This window comes from Geotrypetes seraphini, chromosome 2 (genome assembly GCF_902459505.1).
Source record: "Geotrypetes seraphini chromosome 2, aGeoSer1.1, whole genome shotgun sequence".
NCBI classification, from domain to species: Eukaryota; Metazoa; Chordata; class Amphibia; order Gymnophiona; family Dermophiidae; genus Geotrypetes; species Geotrypetes seraphini.
In genome coordinates this window covers 180,153,512-180,169,770 of record NC_047085.1, presented here as the reverse complement: position 1 = coordinate 180,169,770, position 16,259 = coordinate 180,153,512, and the positions used below count along the sequence as shown (strand labels likewise).

The 16,259-nt window shown below is 45.2% G+C and overlaps 1 protein-coding gene across 7 annotated transcripts in view; it reads right to left on the bottom strand.

Moving 5' to 3' along the window:
- The window catches only part of ATP9B (ATPase phospholipid transporting 9B (putative)), a 668,517-nt gene that overhangs the window by 355,710 nt on the left and 296,548 nt on the right, over positions 1 to 16,259 (bottom strand). For all 7 annotated transcript variants that reach the window (XM_033934419.1, XM_033934424.1, XM_033934423.1 and 4 more), the window contains one exon: positions 2,098 to 2,174. In XM_033934419.1, the coding sequence (XP_033790310.1) occupies positions 2,098 to 2,174 (77 nt within the window). The remainder of the gene's footprint in view (positions 1 to 2,097; positions 2,175 to 16,259) is intronic.

The window sequence follows — 16,259 nt, the reverse complement described above, 5'->3', positions numbered from 1 at the left end:
AATCATATAGCTATCTGGGAAATACTAAAAAGGCATTTCTATCTCCTGGGGAAAATAGAATGAAAGAAAAATTGTTGGAAGAATAAAACAGAATTTAAGTAAGAATACTGTAAATATAATAATGAAATCATGTTTCACTGCCTGAATATATTTTTGAAGTTAAAACTCTTTATGATCAGTTCAATTATTATTATTATTCCAAAATATGATTAGCTTTAGGGTTTAAAACAGCAAGTCTTTCTCTACAAATTTATTCATTTTATATGAAGCGTAACAGAATATTAGCTCTCGCCAACACGACACCGAATCTGTTTCATACAATTATCGAAGAAAGCCTCTAAAGAGATTCAGATGATAATGGACTGTTCTAGTATACATAATAGCATGTATCACCTGTCTCTTTGTCAATGAGACATTTGAAAGCATCTTTTTATTAGAAACACAAATCAATAGACCCCAGGGATTACAATAACTGCTGCAAGCAATTTGTATCATCATTTCATTCTTACTCTTTGAGTAACTTATTATTATGAATGGCAGGAAAATGGCAACCTGTCACAATTTTTAAACCCCCAAAGATTTTTTTTGTTATTTGTAAGCAAGCAGCTCGCCAGGAAGAATATATTCAACTAGGTCCTAAAATTCAACCTATATTCAAGTTACAAACTCCTAAAACTGGAAGTATTTGTCTTTTGCTATAATAAAATTTATTTTCTACGGATAAAGGATTCTGAGTTGATTCAGTTCAATTATTTTTAGCCACTGGAGGATAACTAGAGCACAAATCCTGTAATGCAAGATAATATGAAGATACTTCCACAATACTAACCCCCAAAACAAAAGAAAACAACCAGCATGTCCTACTTAAAAATAGAGTGCATCAGCAGCAAACACCAAAGATGTTCCATTTCGCCCACTGATACACCTACAAAAAAAATTACAAGAAAATTCATGTGCTTTTTTTATATACTTTTGGTATCCCTCACACCCAACTGTATTTACTCTAGCTTCAATCAAGTGTAACTCTGCCCCTGATCACTGATGCTGCCACCACCATTGACCTCCTTATTGAAGTGATTTTAAATTATGAAACAATACTTCAGATTTGAGATACAAAAGAAATGAAGTACAAGTGTGTTTCTATTAAAAAGTCTTGTTTTTTCCCTTGGGGATTTCAGTATTTATTTAACATTAACATCCTCTACAACAGGGATGTAAAACTCTGGCCCACAGGGTAACTAAATTTGGCCCGAGATTTGGCCCGCCGTTCCTTCCCTCCTCCTGGCTTTCCAGTCTCATCTAAGCAGTCTGCCAAGGAACGCTGGTCGGTTGTAGCGATCCTAGCAGGCTGCCGTAGCCTCAGCAGCACGTTCCCTATGCTGCGGTCCCATACGTCAGAGGAAGGACGGGACCACGGCAGAGGGAACGTGCTGCGGAAGTCGAGGCAGCCTGCTAGGATCGCTACAGCCAACCAGTGATCCTAGGCAGACTGCTTAGAAGAAAATACCGGGAACCTAGGGATGGAGGAAGGGAAGGAACGACAGGCCAAATCTTGAAGGTGAGACCGGGAAGGGGGAAAACATGCAGGTCTTGGGGGGGGGAGGGGCAGCAGCAGGTTCTGGTGTAGAAGTACAAACAGTATCTGCTTTTTTCATTTTTTTTGTTTTGCTTTTTTTTTCCACGATTGTAGTTCTTCCCTTTCTTTCCTATTGTTTGAAGTAAGTCCATATGTCTTATTATGTGTTTTACTAAGCCACTTTGGTGTTGTCTAGTACCCCTGATTTTTAATCCGTTTTTATGTAAATTTTATATTGTACACCGCTTAGAAACCTGATTAAGCAGTTTAAAATTTTTTTTTAATAAACTTGAAACTTGAATCCCTACAAACCATATGGTAAACTTCTAAATCAATAATGATGTATTCAATTGAATTTCCTATTACATAAACTGTCAAACAAAAATTGAGCTTGAGCTACCTTCAAAATTTTATTTTAAAAGAATGCAATCAGCTCTGTAAACAAACTGGTGCATTTTATTAATAAATATGCACAGCCTACAAACTAAACAATGTTTGTCTTAACTATTAAATGAACATACCTTGTTTTTTGGGTTGGATGTATTCATAACGCTTCGAGTTTCTTTTCCAGTGTAAATGACAACACCTATTACTGTTCCTGAAAAAGATGTTAATGACTCATAAGATTTGTCATTCAATCCCTCATCCCCTCCAATAAAATCAAATAATTTTAGGGGTTAGCTATTATAATTAAACACATATACCAAATGCACATCTACTGTATTTGCTCTGTAGCAAAACGGATATGCTGCTACTATAAAACAAAATACTGTATATGTTCCAATTGGGCCTTAAAGTCTGATTAAGTTTATACAGGTATTCCTTATTGACAATCACAGACTGCCATTATCTCTCATAAAAGATAGTGCTAGACAGTAGAATCTCTACAACAGTAGTAGGCAACCTCAGTCATCAAGAGCTGCAACCCAGTCAGATTTTTAGGATTTCACCAATGAATGTGCATGAGATCTACTGGCATATGGGTTTTAATGTTCTAGGGATTACAACCCTGATGAAACCCGAGCAGGGTGAAACATGTCGGTGACAGGATCCCTTAGAATGGACCATCTAAGCTAAGCTAAGTATTAGCTTTATATTTATAAAAAGTTTTATCTATGCACTGATGCACTTTTTGAAAATCATCAATATAAAAAATTTAAAAAATAGTTGGATTGACCCGGTGAGGAATTAATGTATAAATCCAACCACTATGATATGCATTTGAGTGGCTGGTGGCATTTCTGAGGGTCTGTTAAAAGATACTATATATAAATAAGAATAGTTGGGAAAATTACAAGGAGGTCTCAACATTGACCAACCTTTCATAATTTCTGTTGATACAACGGAGGCAGTGCATACAAAGAGAGTTCATGCATATTGATTATGGAAATTCTGAAAACCTAAACCTTGGGATTTGGCCCTCGAAGACCAAGGTTACCCACCCCTGTTCTAGGATGTCTATGTACTAAAAGCATATTACAAGCACACAAATCAATGACTATGCCAATTTTTATGTATTTTTATTCTTCATCTGACAGGCTCAGAGTGTTCTTTTCGTTTCTTGTTTTTATATAATTTGTACACCGTGCTGTTGATAAACCGAAGTGCGGTTAAAACTTTTAAGAAACAAACATATACACTAGTTTAAAGATACACAGGGAATATGCTCATTAATGATCAGGTTGTCACGGAAAAGCCTTTAAAGATACAAGATCAAGCTGATCTGCTGGCACAGTAGTAGTGCAGTATACTACCACACAGACGTCCCCAACTTATTTACTAGATTTGAGTCCTCTGTAACATAAGTTGGCTAGAGGGATTCAAGGCAATCAACAGCAATATGACCTGGTAGCCAGATTTAGGTGATGTGATACAGGAGTCCAGAAGAAGCTCCAGTGTATGGTGACTGGCCTCATGACCATTACTGCAGTTTTCTCACTAGAAACAGTGGGAGATTTTACTAAAACAGAGGCAGTTGTGAATAAGAACATAAGAACATAAGAACTGCCATCTCCGGATCAGACCCATGGTCCATCGAGTCCGGCGATCCGCACACGCGGAGGCCCAGTCAGGTATACACCTGATGTAGTTTTACCACCCATATCCCTCTATGCCTCTCATAAGGAGATGTGCATCTAATTTGCCTTTGAATCCTAGCACAGTGGATTCCTTAATAACCTCCTGTGGAAGAGCATTCCAGGCGTTCACCACTCGCTGCGTAAAGCAGAACCTCCTGACATTTGTCCTGGACTTGTCCCCCCTTAGCTTTAAACCATGTCCTCTTGTCCGTGTCACGTTGGACAGTGTAAATAATTTGTTTTTCTGCTCTATTTTATCGATGTCTTTCAGTATTTTGAACGTCTCTATCATGTCCCCTCGCAGCCTCCTCTTCTCAAGGGAGAACAGTCCTAGTTTCTTGAGTCGTTCCTCATATTCCAAGTTCTCCATACCTCTTATTAGCTTCGTTGCTCGTCTCTGCACCCTCTCCAGCAGTTTTATATCCCTCTTTAGTTTGGGAGACCAATGTTGGACACAGTATTCCAAGTGTGGTCTGACCATTGCTCTATAAAGCGGCATTATGACTTTCTCCGATCTGCTCATGATTCCTTTCTTTATCATTCCTAACATTCTGTTCGCTTTCTTTGCCGCTGCCGCACATTGTGCCGACGGCTTCAGGGTCCTATCTATCAGTACACCCAGGTCCCTTTCTTGTTCGCTCTTACCAAGAGTTGCTCCTGACATTCTATACTCGTGTTCCTTATTCTTACTGCCTAAATGCATTACTTTGCATTTCTCCACGTTGAACTTCATCTGCCATTGCTCTGCCCATTTCTCTAACTGATACAAGTCGCTCTGGAGTTCTTCGCTATCTTTCTGCGTTCTGATTGTCCGGCATAGCTTTGTGTCGTCTGCAAACTTAATGATCTCACTGGATATTCCGTCTTCAAGGTCATTGATATAAATGTTAAATAGGATCGGCCCAAGTACCGAGCCCTGGGGCACACCACTAGTCACTTTCTCCCAGTCTGAGAACTTCCCATTTATGCCCACTCTCTGCTTCCTGTTTTCCAGCCATTTGCCTATCCACCTGTGTATATCTCCCTCTATTCCATGGCATTGTAGTTTCCTGAGAAGTCTTTCATGCGGAACTTTGTCGAATGCCTTCTGGAAGTCCAAATATATTATGTCCACCGGCATTCCACTATCAATTTGCTTGTTCACGGTCTCAAAAAATTGAAGCAAATTCGTTAAACATGATTTCCCTTTCCTGAACCCATGTTGACTGGGTTTCAGCAATTCGTGTATATCTAAGTGCCGGACTATGCTATCCTTGATCAGTGCTTCAACCATCTTTCCAGGGACAGACGTAAGGCTCACAGGTCTGTAGTTGCCCGGTTCTCCTCTTGATCCCTTTTTGAAAATTGGCGTGACGTTCGCTATCTTCCAGTCATCCGGTATCTGTCCAGTTCTGATTGTCAGATTGGCGAGTTTTTGCAATAACTCTCCGATTTCAACCTTCAATTCCTTTAAGACTCTCGGGTGAATTCCATCCGGTCCAGGGGATTTGTCACTTTTAAGTTTGTCGATCTGGTAGTATATCTGGTCCAAATCTACTTCAACTGTGGTGAGGCTGTCTTCTATTACTCCACTAAACACTTTCACAGTTTCTGGTATTTTTGCGGTATCCTCCTCCGTAAAGACGGACGCAAAGAAGGAATTTAGTTTGTCCGCAATTTGTTTATCTTCCTTAATGTACCCTTTTCTTCCCTGATCGTCCAGGGGTCCCACCGCCTCTTTTGCGGGTTTTTTCCCTTTCACGTATCTAAAGAAGGGCTTGAAGTTTTTGGCCTCTTGCGCTATTTTTTCTTCATAGTCCTTTTTGGCATCCCTCACCGCCCTGTGACATTTCTTCTGATCGTCTTTATGTTTGTTCCATGCTTCGGTTGTTTTCATGTGTTTCCATTTTTTGAAAGAGTCCTTCTTTTCTTGTATGGTTTCCCTCACCTGTCTGGTAAGCCATGCTGGTTCTCCCTTACCCTTTGTTCTCCTTTCTTTGGAGATCCTCGGAATGTATAGGTTTTGTGCTTCTGTGATAGTAGTTTTCAGTAGGGACCATGCCTGCTCTACTGTTTCAAGTTTATCCACCTTTTTTTTGAGTCGTTGTTTCACCATGGCTCTCATGCAATCGTATTTGCCCTTTTTAAAGTTAAAGGTTTTGGTTAAGGTTTTGGCACTTTTTCTATTCCCGATGTCAAGCTTAAAGATGATCACATTGTGATCGCTCGTCCCCAGCGGTGCCGTAACTTCTACTTCTTTTGTCGGTCCCGTGAGGCCATTTAGCACCAAGTCCAGGGTGGTGTTGCCTCTTGTCGGCTCTTTTACCATTTGTTCCAGGAAGCAATCCCCTAGCGCCTCCAGGAACTTGACCTCATTGCCGCAGTTGGAGGTTCCTAGTTTCCAGTCTATCCTCGGGAAATTGAAGTCTCCCAATATTATTACATTGCCCGTCTTGCATTCTCGTTTGATTTCCTCTATCATTTCAGAGTCAGTTTCATCCGCCTGTCCCGGGGGACGATAGAAAAGGCCAATTTTCGTGTCTGCACTGTTTTGGCCAGGAATCTTGACCCAGAGGGACTCTAGCTTCTCTTTCGTTTCCGTCATAGCCACTTCAACAGATTCTACTCCTTCCTGAACATATAGGGCAATACCTCCACCTTTCTGCCCTACTCGATCTCTTCTATATAGTTTGTATCCCTGAAGTACTGTGTCCCATTTGTTTTCTTCGTTCCACCATGTTTCAGTTATGCCAATGATTTCCAACTTATCATTTCTTGCCATTGTCTCTAGTTCCCCCATTTTGTTTCCTAGACTTCTAGCATTGGTATACATACATTTGAGTTCTCTTCGAGTTACTTTTTTGGACTTTCTGCTCTTTGCTGTCCCTACTGTTTCTTTCACGGTCTCCTTAACCGCTCCAGTGTTGTCTCCCTTATTTGCTGTGCGGTCATCCCCTCCTGTGTCTGAGTTGTCCCTTCCTGCCTTGTCTTCCTTATTTGCTGTGAGTTCGTCCTCTCCTGTGTATGAGTAGTAGTCCATTGATCTTTCATTGGGGCATCCTGTTGTCCGTACCATCGACTGGTGGTCGACTGTCGGCTTTCCCCTATTTATTAGTTTAAAGCCTTCTCGATGGCCCTCTTCAAGTTGCTCGCCAATACTCTTGCTCCTTCCTTGTTGAGGTGTAGTCCGTCCTTTCTGTAGTACTTGCTTTTTCCCCAGAACGCCGTCCAGTTGCGCACGAAGTCAAAGCCTTCTTCTTCGCACCATCGTCTCATCCAGGCGTTAATAGCTTGCAATTCCCCTTGTCTCTTTCCATCCGCTCTTGGTACTGGGAGGATCTCGGAGAAGGCCACCCTCACCTCCCTGATCTTCAGCAATCTTCCAAGTGAGCGGAGCTGGCCCTTCATCTCTTCCCTGTCATACTTCCGTCCGCTCACATCATTTGTTCCCACGTGGATGAGCACAGCAGTATCCTCTCCCCCTGCGCTGTCTATGATCCTGGAGATCCTGTTGGCCACATCCTTGACTCTTGCTCCAGGCAGACAGGTGACGATTCTGTCCTCTCTTCCTCCTGCGGTGTGGCTGTCCACGTGACGTATAATGGAGTCACCTACGATGATCCCCATCTTCTTTATTTGAGGGTTCCTTGGGGGTCGTAAGTCCACGTCTACGGTATAGGGCCAGTCTTCTTCTTCCGGAGCTACTCTTGAATTTGTTTTCGTCTCTTCAGATGGGGGGACCTCTCCCTGTGTTTTCTCTCTTCCTTCTTGTGTGTGGATGTCTCCTACCTCATCTTCGGTTTTTTCTGGATTTGCATGTGTGTCTTCTCTCCTCTCTTCCAGTCCGTCTTTCTGGGTATCCAGGGTACAGCTTTCCAGACCTGGGATTTCTACGTGTTGCTGATGGGCTTCCTCGATGAATCTTTCCAGTTCCACGATCCCTTCGCCGGTGTCGGGCTCCCCTAGCAACTTCTCCTGTATGCAGTTTTCCTCCTTCCTGGCAAGGAGTTCTTCGAGTTCCATCACAGTTCCCTCCAGCAGCCGAACTTGCAGTTTCAGGCTGTCCAGCTCCTCCTGATGTAGTTTCATCAGGGATTATTCAAAAATGGACAGAAAACAAAAACTGACAACAACATTATGCCTCTGTATAGGTCTCTGGTAAACCATACCTTGAGTACTACAGTCAGTTCTAATTGATCCATCTCAAAAAGAATAGAAATGGTTCAGAGATGAGCCACAAACATGGAAAAGGAACACCTACCTCCCTTATGAAGAAAGCTTAAATAGATTAGATCTCTTCAGCTTCAAAAAGAGATGACTAAACTAGAATATGAGATGTTCACAAAATCATGAGTGAGATGAAACAGTTTACAATTCAAACAACAATAAAACAAGAGGACATACTCTAAGAAACTATCAATCAGCAAATTGAAAAATCAAAGTAAGTATTTTTTTCACACAGCATACAAACTATGAAATTTGTTGCTGAAGAATATCAAAGTGACTAGCATAGCAAGGATCAAAAGAAATTAGGACAAGTCCTGGAGGGAAAAAACATAAATTATTAGCTGGATAGTATTTGGAAACTTGTCACTTATTCTTGAAAATGAGCTATAAGAAATAGATTTCCATTTTGGGATCTGCCTAGTATTATCTATACTAATCACTGTCAGAGGCAAAATGCTGGACTTAAGAGACCTTAGTCTGACTTAGAATGCCTCTCTTATGTTAATTTCCAAAATAAATGGCTTAGATTAAAGCAAAATAATGAAAGCCCAGGTCATTCAAACAATGTCAAAATATACCAATGTAGACTCGGGCTAGAACAACATTAACCTATGTTCTTATTGCTAAAGGAAAGCCTCAGCCCCACCACTCCACCGCTAGTTATGAAATTCAAATGCGGGAAGAATTATGCAGGAACTCATCATTGGCTGCCAGTAGCGTGTTTTATCAAACTAATTTTTTTGTGTGTATATATCTTAAATGCTTATATAGTAAACATTTTCAAATGTCATGTTTTTAAAGCTTGTACTTAGCTCATTCAATTACAGCCAATATCCAGGAGTGGAACCCGACATGCATGTTTCGCACCACAAAATAGTGCTGTGTCAAGGGTCTCCCAGAAACGCTCATGTCATCCGACTCCACTAGTTAAAGGAGTAACTAGTTAAACTAGTTAAAGGTGCGAAACATGCATGTCGGGTTCCACTCCTGGATATTGGCTGTAATTGAATGAGCTAAGTACAAGCTTTAAAAACATGACATTTGAAAATGTTTACTATATAAGCATTTAAGATATATACACACAAAAAAATTAGTTTGATAAAACACGCTACTGGCAGCCAATGATGAGTTCCTGCATAATTCTTCCCGCATTTGAATTTCATAACTAGCGGTGGAGTGGTGGGGCTGAGGCTTTCCTTTAGCAATAAGAACATAGGTTAATGTTGTTCTAGCCCGAGTCTACATTGGTATATTTTGACATTGTTTGAATGACCTGGGCTTTCATTATTTTGCTTTAATCTAAGCCATTTATTTTGGAAATTAACATAAGAGAGGCATTCTAAGTCAGACTAAGGTCTCTTAAGTCCAGCATTTTGCCTCTGATTGTGATTAGTATAGATAATACTAGGCAGATCCCAAAATGGAAATCTATTTCTTATAGCTCATTTTCAAGAATAAGTGACAAGTTTCCAAATACTATCCAGCTAATAATTTATGTTTTTTCCCTCCAGGACTTGTCCTAATTTCTTTTGATCCTTGCTATGCTAGTCTATGCTATGCTTGCTATGCTATGCTATGCTAGTAACTCCTTTAACTAGTGGAGTCGGATGACATGAGCGTTTCTGGGAGACCCTTGACACAGCACTATTTTGTGGTGCGAAACATGCATGTCGGGTTCCACTCCTGGATATTGGCTGTAATTGAATGAGCTAAGTACAAGCTTTAAAAACATGACATTTGAAAATGTTTACTATATAAGCATTTAAGATATATACACACAAAAAAATTAGTTTGATAAAACACGCTACTGGCAGCCAATGATGAGTTCCTGCATAATTCTTCCCGCATTTGAATTTCATAACTAGCGGTGGAGTGGTGGGGCTGAGGCTTTCCTTTAGCAATAAGAACATAGGTTAATGTTGTTCTAGCCCGAGTCTACATTGGTATCTCTTATGTTAATGACATTAGGATTCTAGGACAGGTTCAGAATGAATGGGATGAAAAAGGAGGAACTGCTGGGCAAAAATGAATGTCAAAAGCAAACAAAAATTCCACACACACTTGCTGTATAATTTTTAGTATATTTTTCCATCTCTTCTATTGAGACACCCCACTCCTCTTCTGGTCTGCAATCACTGGCGTAGTAAGGGGTGGTAAACCACCCCAGGGGCTGGCACTTCTCCTCTTTCTCCACCCCCTTTACCTCTTCAAATCTTTTCTGGTCGTGAGCAGCATCTTTTACCTGCTGTTTATGCCGGCCTCATCCTTCCCTCCGTTTTCACAGAACCACCCCATACCATTTACTATATATATATATATGCCGGTGTCAACAGATCCAGAAGTGGGAGACAAGGGGAGAAAAGCACAGTTACTTACCGTAGCAGGTGTTATCCAGGGACAGCAGGCAGATATTCTCAACATGTGGGTGATGTCACCGACAGAGCCCCCAGTGGACGTTTTCGCAAGCAGACTTGCTTGAAGACCTTCAAGCTTGCGATTGGCCCGCGCATGCGCGGGAGCCCTTCCCGCCCAACCTAGGGCATGCGTATCCTCAGCGTGGCCTCAGTTCAGATAGCTAGCAAAGAAGCCAACCACGGAGAGGTGGGTGGGTTGCGAGTATATCTGCCTGCTGTCCCTGGATAACACCTGTTACAGTAAGTAACTGTGCTTTATCCCAGGACAAGCAGGCAGCATATTCTCAACATGTGGGAGACCTCCAATCTAACCAGAATGGGATGGAGGGAGAGTTGGCAATTTAGGAGAACAGATTTTGCAAAACCGTCTGGCCACAATGGCCATCATGCCTGGAGAATGTATCCAGACAGTAGTGTGAGGTAAACGTATGAACCGAGAACCAAGTGGCAGCTTTACAGATTTCCTCAAGTGGAGTAGAGCGGAGGAAAGCAACAGACGCCGCCATCGCTCTGACCTTGTGGCCCGTGACTCGACCCAGCAGGGAGAGACCAGCCTGAGTGCAACAGAAAGAGATACAAGCAGCCAACCAGTTAGAAATGGTCCGCTTAGAAACAGAGCAACCCAAGTGATTAGGATCGAAAGAAAGGAAAAGCTGGGGAGCAGAACGATGAGGAGCGGTGCGCTGCAAGTAGAAGGCCAGCGCACGCTTACAATCAAGAGAATGCAGAGCTGCTTCTCCTGGGTGAGAATGGGACTTCGGGAAAAACACAGGAAGAACAATAAATTGGTTGATGTGAAACTCAGAAACAACCTTAGGCAAGAACTTAGGATGGGTACGGAGAACCACAGTATCATGATGGAAGACAGTGAAAGGTGGGTCCGCAACCAAGGCTTGAAGCTCACTGACCCGACGGGCAAAAATGAGAGCAATAAGGAACACAGCCTTCCAAGTAAGAAACTTCAAGTGAGCCCGCGCTAGTGGCTCGAACGGGGGTTTCATCAAGCGAGTAAGGACCACGAGCGGTCTATATTCAGGGCCAGCACAATTGTCTGTCGGACAGGTTGAGTCGTCTTCTGCAGCCTCATGAGTGGTCCCTCCACTCCCTGATCCTGCATCAAGTGTTTGCCCACTGGGGCACTCCAGATGTCGACCTGTTCGGGGCAACTTGTGATTGAGGGGGGACAATTGTGCTGGCCCTGAATGTAGACCGCTCGAAGGAATATGTTGCGGCAAATGGCCCAATCCCAGAGCCGCATTGCCTCTTGGCACAGGGACAGGGACCCCGTGCCCCCTTGTTTGTTGATATAATACATGGCGACCTAGTTGTCCGTGCGGATCAGCACCACTCGGTCGCGAAGCAGGTGACAAAAAGCCTTCAGGGCAAGGAAAAACGCACAAAGCTGCAGCAGATTGATATGACAAAGGCGGTCGGCACTGGACCACAGACCCTGAGTGTGAAGACTGTCCAGATGAGCCCCCCAAGCATAGGTCGATGAATCCGTCGTGAGGACCTTCTGCAGGGGGGGGGGGGGGCATGAAACAGAAAACCTCTGGAAAGATTGGAAGAGAGAATCCACCAACAAAGAGACTTCCTCAACAAAGGAGTCACGACAATGAGTCGCGAGACAGGATCTCGATCCTGGTTCCATTGGGACGCAAGAGTCCATTGTGAAATACGGAGGTGAAGTCTGGCAAAAGGAGTCATGTGAACCGTAGAGGCCATGTGACCCAGGAGGACCATCAGGAGCCAAGCCGGGGCTGAGGACAGATGGGCCACTCTCTAACATAAACGAACAAGGGCCTCCTGACGAGGCCGAGGCAAGAAGGAGCGGAGACGAACCATGTCCAGAACCGCTCCGATGAACTCCAGAGATTGGGACGGACAGAGGTGGGACTTGGGAAAGTTCACCTCGAAGCCGAGGCTCTAAAGGAGCAAAATGGTCTGATTTGTCGCTCGCAGAACTTTGTGGTGCGAGGACGCTTTGATCAACCAGTCGTTGAGGTAGGGAAACACCTACAGGCTGCGGAGACGCAGGGCCGCAGCTACCACAACTAGACATTTCGTGAAAACCCTCAGAGAGGCCGCCAAGCCGAAGGGAAGAACACGATATTGGAGGTGGAGATCCCCCACCCGGAATCTCAGATATCGGCGAGAGGCCGGGTGTGTCTGAATGTGCGTGTACGCCTCCTTGAGGTCCAGCAAACACAGCCAGTCCCCCTCGTCCAAGAGGGGGTACAAGGTAGGAAGGGTGAGCATTCAGAACCGTTCCCTCACCAAAAATTTGTTCAGAGCACGGAGGTCCAGGATCGGACACAGATCCCCCATCTTCTTGAGAACCAGAAAGTACTGGGATGGTATTCCACTGGTCCGGAGGAACCTCCTCGACCGCCCAAAGGCAAAGAAGGGCCCGAGCTTCAGCAGAAGGAGGGGCAGCTGGGACCGGGCAGAAAGAAACTCTCTTGGAGGAAGATCCAGGGATACATGACTGAAGCGAAGGGAGTACCCCTCCCGGACAATGGAAAGCACCCAACTGTCGGTGGTAAGGCATAGAAATGATGGAGACGATTCCCGATGGGGAGGGGGGAAGGCTCCAGGAGGGAGCCCGAAGGCTCAGACTGGAATTGTCAAAAAGACGGCCCAGGCTTCGCCGGGGCCAGCAGCAGGGCCTTAGCTTGTCACTGCTGCTGATGTTGCGGTCGCTTCGAAGGAGGCCTAGAGAACGCAGGAGTAGATTTTTGCAGGTACCTCTGGAGAGGAATTTTGTATTGCAGAGCCAGAGGATTTCTTCGGCTTAAGTCTTACCAGAGAAGCGAAGGACCATTCGTGTTCCGAGAGGCGCTTAGTGGCTGCCTCGATGGAATCGTCAAACAGCTCATTACCCACGCAAAGGAGATTGGCAAGATGATCCTGGAGATTCAGATCCATGTCCACAATCCAGAGCCAAGCGAGGCGACACATGGCGATCGCAAACGCCGTGACCCTCGAGGACAACTCGAAGGCATCATAGGCCGCCTGAAACATATAGAGGCGGAGCTGGGAGCAGGTCTCCTCGAGGAGACGAAACTCCTGACGCCGGGAATCCGGCACATCCTCCTGGAATAAGCGGAGGGTGCAACACAGAACCGGAGGTAGGACGTGAAGATAAAGTTATAGTTGAGGACACGGTTCGCCATCATTGAGTTTTGATAAAGGAGGTGACCAAACTTGTCCATCGTATGGCCCTCCCTGCCTGGGGGGGGACGGCAGCGTACACCTTCGAGGGGTTGGATTTCTTCAAGAAAGACTCAACCACCAGGGACTGGTGAGAAAGCTGAGAACTCTCAAACCCCTTCACCGGGATCATCCGGTAGCGGGACTCCAACTTGGAGGGAATGGCCGTGACCGCATAGGGGGTCTCCAGGTTCCGGAGAAATGTTTGTCGGAGAACCTGGTGCAACGGCAAGCGCAGTGCCTCACGGGGCTGATGATCAACACCCATTGCTGCCAGGAATTCCTGGGTATAACGGGACTCAGATTGGAGGTCCAGGTTCAAGGCCCTACCCATGTCAGAAATGAAATGAGTAAAGGAGGAGTTTCGAGAAGAAGACTCATCCCCCAGAGGAGACTCCAACGAGATCTGGGGGCAGCCGAGAAAGAGGGAGAAATTTCCCTCGAATAGTAAGCCGGGGACTCAGAATCCCGCGAATGGGAGATGGAAGAGGCTCGGCTAAATCGCCTCGGGAGCGTCGAGGAATGACTCCGTACAAGGTGGACCAGGGAGGACCCCGGAGTCCAAGGAATCAGCTGGCGGAGCCTCAGAGAAGATGGGGCAAAAGAAAAGTCCTCCACCAGTTTCGAAAAAGCCCCTTTAGAGGCTGGCATCTGCCTTGATGGGGAACGCACACTGGAGTCCAGCTCGAGGACAATGGTGTGCCTGGAAGGCTTCGCGGTCTCCCGAAGGGGAGAAGACCAGAGCTTTTTAGAAGGGGCAAGCCTTGACACATTAGTGGGTGAAAAGCGGGCCCCCGTTCTGGACCCTCGAAAAGTCACAGGGGACTCGGGAGATGACCTGACGAGTCTTGCGGGCATGGCCCCGAGACATGAGAGAAGGATGCTCAGGCTGATCAGACCGAGGCTGGGTCGAGACCGAGGTCAGAGGTGTCGAAATCGGGACCAGTTGGCTCACCACCGAGGAAAGCTGCGTGTTAAGTATAGCCTTAAGCATGTCCTCGAACATTAGCACCAAGACCAAAGGCTGTTGAATCGTAGGTGCAGCAGTGCACTCCTTCGGAGGCGACCTCGAGGAAGAGTATTCCCTAATTGAGGAGGCACACTTAGAATGATGTCTTGAAGACGCCAACGAGGCAGCACTTACATGAGATTCAGAGGAAGGCTTCTTTGCCGGCACACCTGAGGAGGCAAGAGGAGACTTACCCGAGACCGGAGGAGCTGAGTCTGGAGCCTTCAGGGCCGAGGGGGACTTCAAGGCTAAGGACTTCGAGGCCGAGGCACCCAACGAGGGTGTCGAGGCTAAGCTCGAGGCCTGTCCCGCAGGATCCATGGAGCCAAATGGTTGAAGAATCTTGGTCAACCTCCGACGAAGAGCCCGTGGTTGCAAAGTTGCATAACGTGGGCACGATTCAGTGCAGTGCTCCGCATCCAGGCACTCCACACACCAGCGATGAGGGTCGGTGATGGAGATAACCTGGTTGCAGTTAGTACAGGTTTTAAACCCGGAACAAGGCCGGGGCATAAGAAAAGGTACGGCTGCGGCCCCGCGAGGCCAGGCGGCCAGAACAAGACCGATGAACCCGGTCAAAATATACGAACAAAAAATAAAGACGCGGGCACAGCAACTTAACTGAAAGTAACCAAATAAGCCGCGGTGCAAGTGGGACAACGAGATCACGCGAAGCAAGGGAGCAGTGCTTCTGGCCACGCTGAGGAAACGCATGCCCTAGGTTGGGCGGGAGGGGCACGTGCGCATGCACGGGCCAATCGCAAGCTTGAAGGTCTTCAAGCAAGTCTTCTTGCAAAAATGTCCGCTAGGGGGCTCCATCGGTGACGTCACCCACATGTTGAGAATATGCTGCCTGCTTGTCCTGGGATAATACCAATTACCACGAGAAGGGAGGTGGGGGAATCAAATTGCCATCAATATAGGGAGAGAGAGATAAGGCAAGAAACATCACACCACGAGATAGAAAAGTAAGGACCAAAATGCCAGAGTCACCACAGGGGAGACATTTTGATCTTGCTCGAAAATAAGTGAGACTTGGTTTTTATTCTATGTGTCTGGACAAAAAAATCTCAGTTTATATTCAGATATTGAATGTGTTATAAAATAATACTTATGGTATTATAGTCAGAACTATATGCTCGTCATGAAATCTGAAAGAATTTAAAGAAAACCAAATGCACTTAACAGGTTTTATGGAATGTGTATTAGACGTTGGCACCCTGGAAAGAAACTGACACAAGGCATTGTGGAAATGGCACAGGGCTAGGCTGGATTCCGAAAAGATCGCTGCTGCCCTACACCACTGGCCACGACATTGGAGGAGGCAGCCGTACAGCGAGGGAGCTATTTACCGGCGAGGGAGCTATTTTAAAAGGTACGGGGGGAGGGATGATTTTAGATAGGCCACCCCATATAAAGAAGCTGTACCCAGTACAGTACTCATGTTAGTAAAATCTATGTATAGGCCGCGGCCAATACATGGGGAAATACGGTAATACTGACGAACATAAGGAAAGAAGGGGAGGGAGAGTACAGCAGGATAAGGTTCACTTCTAAAGTAGCGGTTATCATTCTCTGCATGGCATGTTTTGCGAGATCTGCTTGAAAAGTTTCATCTCAAGTGTTGTAAGCATCTTTGAAGAGGAAGGTTTTAATTTTGGATTTGAATTTGTGAATAGAGGGCTCTATTCGGAAGTCAAGTGGAAGGGCGTTCCACAGAGAAGGGGCGGTACCCGAAAAAATAGTTGTGTCATAGAATATCT